At 40.4% G+C, this 6,015-nt stretch overlaps 1 protein-coding gene across 1 annotated transcript; it reads left to right on the top strand.

The window, feature by feature from the left end:
• The first annotated feature begins 1,937 nt into the window (after positions 1 to 1,937).
• LOC142219153 (uncharacterized) lies at positions 1,938 to 6,015 on the top strand. Its single transcript, XM_075288119.1, has 5 exons — positions 1,938 to 2,018; positions 3,877 to 4,083; positions 4,451 to 4,522; positions 4,813 to 5,091; positions 5,519 to 6,015. The coding sequence occupies exons 1-5, from the start codon at positions 1,958 to 1,960 to the stop codon at positions 6,013 to 6,015; spliced, it is 1,116 nt and encodes a 371-aa protein (XP_075144220.1). The 5' UTR covers positions 1,938 to 1,957.

Below are 6,015 nucleotides of genomic sequence, written 5' to 3' on the forward strand. Positions count from 1 at the left end.
CAACCCTTTTAACCCCTTCCCGCCGATGGCATTTTTTGATTTTCGTTTTTCGTTTTGGACTCCCCTCCTTCTAAACCCCATAACTTTTTTATTTCTCCGCTCCCAGAGCCATATGAGGTCTTAATTTTTGCGGGACAAATTTTTCTTCATGATGCTACCATTAATTATTCTGTAGAATGTACTGGGAAGCAGGAAAAAAATTCAGAATGGGGTGGATTTGAAGAAAAAATGCATTTCTGCGACTTTCTTACGGGCTTTGGTTTTACGGCGTTCACTATGCAGCCAAAATGACATGTCCCCTATATTGTGTGTTTCGGTATGGTTCCAGGGATACCAAATTTATATGGTTTTATTTACATTTTGACCCCTAAAAAAAATTCCAAAACTGTGTTAAAAAATTTTTTTTCTAAAAGTTGCCATATTCTGATGGCCGTAACTTTTTTATACGTAAGTGTACAGGGATGCAAAGGGCATCTTTTTTTGCGGGGCCAGGTGTAATTTTTAGTTCTACCATTTTCGGGAAATGTTATTGCTTTGATCACTTTTTATTCAAATTTTTATCAGAATCAAAACAGTGAAAAAAAGGCGGTTTGGCACTTTCGACTATTTTTCCCGCTACGACGTTTACCGAACAGGAAAAATATTTTTATAGATTTGTAGAGCGGGCGATTTCGGACGCGGGGATACCTAACATGTATATGTTTCACAGTTTTTAACTACTGTTATATGTGTTCTAGGGAAAGGGGGGTGATTTGAACTTTTAATACTTTTTATATTTTTTTATATATTTTTTTACTTTTTTTTTATTTTATTTTTTTTGCATTTATTAGACCCCCTAGGGGTGTTGAACCCCAGGAGGTCTGATCACTAATGCAATGCATTACAATGCTAATGAATTGCAAAAAATCATCCTTTCTTTTGCAGGCTGCATAGACCAGCCTGCAAAAGAGAGGATTTGCAGACAAGCCTGGGAGCCTGTACAAGGCTCCCGGCTGTCATGGCAACGGGACGTCTGCCCTAGAGCATGCTCCAGGAGCTGGCGATCCCGGGCAAAATGGCGGCGCCCATGCGCCGCCGGGAAAATGGCGCCTTTGACCGCGGCGCCAGAGGGGTTAATGCCATTAGAGCCGGTGTCTACTGCTTAAAGCAGTAGACACCCGGCGGCTATGGCGGCCGCCTGGCTCCTGGGCGGTCGCCATAGTTACAGACCCGACATGCGCCATACTATTACGGCGCATTTTGGGAAGGGGTTAAAGTTTAAGCTGTGGGCAGTAAAAAAATTTTTTAAAAATGTATTCTCGGGTTTCCCCATTGCTTCGGTGTCCTCCCACGCCTCCCCTCTCATCTGCTCCTGTGGCGTCTACCGGCATTGTGCTGAAGCCACATTGGGTACATGTGACCGTGGAGGCCAATCAGTGAAGGGCCTGAATATCACTACCTGTGACATCACGGGTCCTCTTCCTGAGGCCAATCAGTGTCTTCACCACAATGCCAAACGGGACCCGGGAGAGCAAACAAACTTGGACCCGTGGAACAACAATAGAGCAACTGGGACAGGTGAATATGTATTTTATTTTATTTTTTGTATTTTTTTTTTTCAGTACCCCAATGTATTTTAACTTTAAAAGTTTAGCCTGGACAACCCCTTTAAGATAAGGGTATTATGGTACAAACTGTAATAGGCCCCTGGATTTTATTCACCTCCACAGCAGTGATAGGTTTTTGGTTACATATCCATCAGACATATCACATTGCACAGATAACAATAATGAGTACATGAAAAGGTCACACACAATCGTCATGTAAAAAAATAATTGAAGCAGAATAATTTTTAATCCACAGCTAAGGACCGACCCATTGACGTAACCTTCTGAATTTTGTATAAAATGAGGCCTGTCAGGCTGAGTTGTGTCTTCATCTTTGTTTCCACTGCTGGACTAGGAGCAAAGCTACCAAAATGAGGACTGAAATTCTTGTCACCCTGCTGTTTTTCGCTGCAGCAAGTGCATCAATTGATGGTAAGAACATTGCGATATTACCGAACCTTACACTATTACCAGCATTTTTAAAGAAGTTCTATAATAGCATCAAATTTAATGTTTTTATGACACTTTACATCCACTTTTAGCCGGTTATCACTTCCTGTTTTCTGCAGCTCAGTTTCAAACTTTACTGTGTAAATTGGGACAGTCTCAGCAGAGTTATCTCATTATCATTATAGGGTTATAGTAATAAGAACAGATATAACTGTTTAATATTTTTAGTGTCCTCATTCAAGTGACCATTGGCCCATCCAATTGTCCAAGAATTATTTTTGTACAGAATTACAAAACTACAGGAATGAATATCACAGAGGATACTTGTGTTCAGTAACTTTTTGTTCTGTTAATTTGGTTGACCTCTTGCAATGTCCTGCATCCCCTGTCTACAGATATTTTTAAGATGTATGGAAGTTTTGGGGAGGGTTTCACAGAACCCCTTCTGTGCACCGCAAAAGAGCTTCTGAATATCTATCAAATATAATGTCTATTTCACACAGATTCGCTTCTATTAGTCATCATTTGTCACTGATCTGGTTAGTCCCATCAATAAGGCTATTCAGTATACACTCACCGGCCACTTTATTAGGTACACCTGTCCAACTGCTCGTTAACACTTAATTTCTAATCAGCCAATCACATGGCGGCAACTCAGTGCATTTAGGCATGTAGACATGGTCAAGACAATCTCCTGCAGTTCAAACCGAGCATCAGTATGGGGAAGAAAGGTGATTTGAGTGCCTTTGAACGTGGCATGGTTGTTGGTGCCAGAAGGGCTGGTCTGAGTATTTCCGAAACTGCTGATCTACTGGGATTTTCACGCACAACCATCTCTAGGGTTTACAGAGAATGGTCTGAATAAGAAAAAACATCCAGTGAGCGGCAGTTCTGTGGGCAGAAATGCGTTGTTGATGCCAGAGGTCAGAGGAGAATGGCCAGACTGGTTCGAGCTGATAGAAAGGCAACAGTGACTCAAATAGCCACCCGTTACAACCAAGGTAGCCAGAAGAGCATCTCTGAACGCACAGTACGTCGAACTTTGAGGCAGATGGGCTACAGCAGCAGAAGACCACACCGGGTACCACTCCTTTCAGCTAAGAACAGGAAACTGAGACTACAATTTGCACAAGCTCATCGAAATTGGACAATTGAAGATTGGAAAAACGTTGCCTGGTCTGATGAGTCTCGATTTCTGCTGCGACATTTGGATGGTAGGGTCAGAATTTGGCGTCAACAACATGAAAGCATGGATCCATCCTGCCTTGTATCAACGGTTCAGGCTGGTGGTGGTGGTGTCATGGTGTGGGGAATATTAGCACTCTTTGGGCCCCTTGGTACCAATTGAGCATCGTTGCAACGCCAAAGCCTACCTGAGTATTGTTGCTGACCATGTCCATCCCTTTATGACCACAATGTACCCAACATCTGATGGCTACTTTCAGCAGGATAATGCAATGCCATGTCATAAAGCTGGAATCATCTCAGACTGGTTTCTTGAACATGACAATGAGTTCACTGTACTCCAATGGCCTCCACAGTCACCAGATCTCAATCCAATAGAGCATCTTTGGGATGTGGTGGAACGGGAGATTCGCATCATGGATGTGCAGCCGACAAATCTGCGGCAACTGTGTGATGCCATCATGTCAATATGGAGCAAAATCTCTGAGGAATGCTTCCAGCACCTTGTTGTATCTATGCCACGAAGAATTGAGGCAGTTCTGAAGGCAAAAGGGGGTCCAACCCGTTACTAGCATGGTGTACCTAATAAAGTGGCTGGTGAGTGTATAACCAACCACTTTGGTTAGTTAATCTTGATCTATGTTTACCCTTGCAGGAGCTTCTGATGATGGCACCGGCATGTGCCCAATAACATATTTGAAAAAGCACCCAGACGCTTGGAAGAAGAAGAAAGAGTTAAGAGAAAAATACGGCCTTCCAGATTTCAGTAAACTTAAAAGTTGTTCTAGTGATGAAACTTGTGACAAGGGCATGAAATGCTGTGAAACACCTTGTGGAATGAAGTGTATGAAAGCCGTCTTTGGTAAGTTCTTTCATGGTAATCAATGCTTTATGTCACTCCCATTGACTTAAAGGGTGAAAAAATATTCTGGGGAAAATTATGATAAATGATATATTACAATTAGAAAACATGATGTTTGATACTCTGTCACAAGATGTCTATCCCATATGTTTCTATGAGGACACTCATTTGATGAATTGTAAATTGCAACCTGTCATGGGTTTTACTAGCATGTTGATATATTTGTATTGAATTTAACCAAATTTACGCTAAAGTAAGGCTGAATACATCTGTACTTAAGAAACACAAATGGTATAAGGTATCTATGAGATATAAATCTAACTATGGTATGTTTGTAAAAGTTAACATCTCATATTTTTGTCTATAGAGGAAAATGCTATGGAAACAATAGAGCAAATACATAAAGAAATAGCCACTGGAGTTGATGATAAACCGTACGGTAAGCATACATTTATGTCAATTATTCAATAAAATATTTATTGTAATATCTCATATAAAGACATATGGGCAGATATACTGTATTATGTGGGCAATGCCTTACTGGAAAGCTACTAGAACTTTCTATTCTCATCATGGGCAGTTTAAGCAAGGGATTCCAAAGACTAATAAAAGGGAAAAATAAAGAGGACTATTAGAATATATATATATATATATAAATATATATATATATATATATATATATATATATATATATATATAATAATTTTTTCAGTTTTTTTTTCCTAACAGAAATTACAGAGGAAGATAATAAATATGGAATGTGCCCAAACAATTATATGAAAGTTCACCCAGAACTCAAAGAGAAATTTGACCACAAGTGCAAGCACAAGCATTCACACAAGTGCAAAGATGGAGAACAATGCTCCCACAAACACTCACACCACAAGAAACACGGGCACTTTAGAAATTTCACCGCCTTGGCTGACTGCTCGGTGGATGGGGATTGTGGCAATAACATGCGCTGTTGTTTCACAATATGCGGAAAGAAGTGTATGAAGCCAGTATTCAGTAAGTACTCTCTCAGTTACAATATGATCTGCATTACACATTTCGTGCACATTCCTTTTTTCCCTAATTTTGGACAACCTCTTCAATAATATTGTAACTTGTATGTTCTACGCTCATATATTCATATATATGGTCAGATAGTTAATAAGGTTATTGTTTTGAAAGGATAATAAGATTCAGTAAATTGTAGCACCTAGTATCCAGAGACTGAGTGCCGGTTGAGTGTCAGGTATTTGGGCCCCATTGTTATTCAATCTTTGACACATAGAGTTAAACCAGGACAAGGATAGTCAGGGATTCTTATAAGATATTTGGACTCATTCTCACTAAACACCATCATTTAGATCTTTTTCGTTTCTCTGACTTGGCATATACTTTGCTCTTTCTTAAAGACTTACCCAAGTTTAATATTTTCTTTGTTTTTTAGCAAATGAAGACTTGAAGGAATCACTTTTTGGGAAAAAAGAAGAAAAAAAGAATAGGGAGAAAAGAGATGTGGGAAATGATGATGAATCAGATAGCGATCAAGACGATGAGATGGAGCATGGCAAGGGTCATGGGAAAGGAAAACATGGGAAGGGCCACAAGAAAGGAGTAGCTCATCGAAAGGGTCAGTGTAAAGGAGGAGATTGCAATGGGGAGTGCAATGGTGAAGAGGAGGAGCATGGGAATAGGCATGGAAAAGGAGGAAAACATGGAAAGGGACATGGTCAAGGGGCTAAGCATGGAAAGGGGCATGGTGAAGGGGCTAAGCATGGAAAGGGGCATGGTGAAGGGGCTAAGCATGGAAAGGGACATGGTCAAGGGGCTAAGCATGGAAAGGGGCACGATAAGGGGAAGCATGGAAAGGGACATGGAAAAGGATTGGAACATGGAAAAGGTCACAAAAAAGCCCAAGAACATGAGGATCAAGATGAAGAATAA

The sequence above is a fragment of the Leptodactylus fuscus genome, chromosome 10 (assembly GCF_031893055.1).
Source record: "Leptodactylus fuscus isolate aLepFus1 chromosome 10, aLepFus1.hap2, whole genome shotgun sequence".
NCBI classification, from domain to species: domain Eukaryota; kingdom Metazoa; phylum Chordata; class Amphibia; order Anura; family Leptodactylidae; genus Leptodactylus; species Leptodactylus fuscus.

Excerpts from the sequence above, each read along its gene's own strand:
- LOC142219153 (XM_075288119.1), top strand. The coding sequence starts at position 1,958 with ATGAGGACTGAAATTCTTGTCACCCTGCTGTTTTTCGCTGCAGCAAGT. Across the intron at positions 4,084-4,450 it reads GTGTATGAAAGCCGTCTTTG|AGGAAAATGCTATGGAAACA; the intron begins GTAAGTTCTTTC and ends TTTTGTCTATAG. Across the intron at positions 4,523-4,812 it reads AGTTGATGATAAACCGTACG|AAATTACAGAGGAAGATAAT; the intron begins GTAAGCATACAT and ends TTTTCCTAACAG.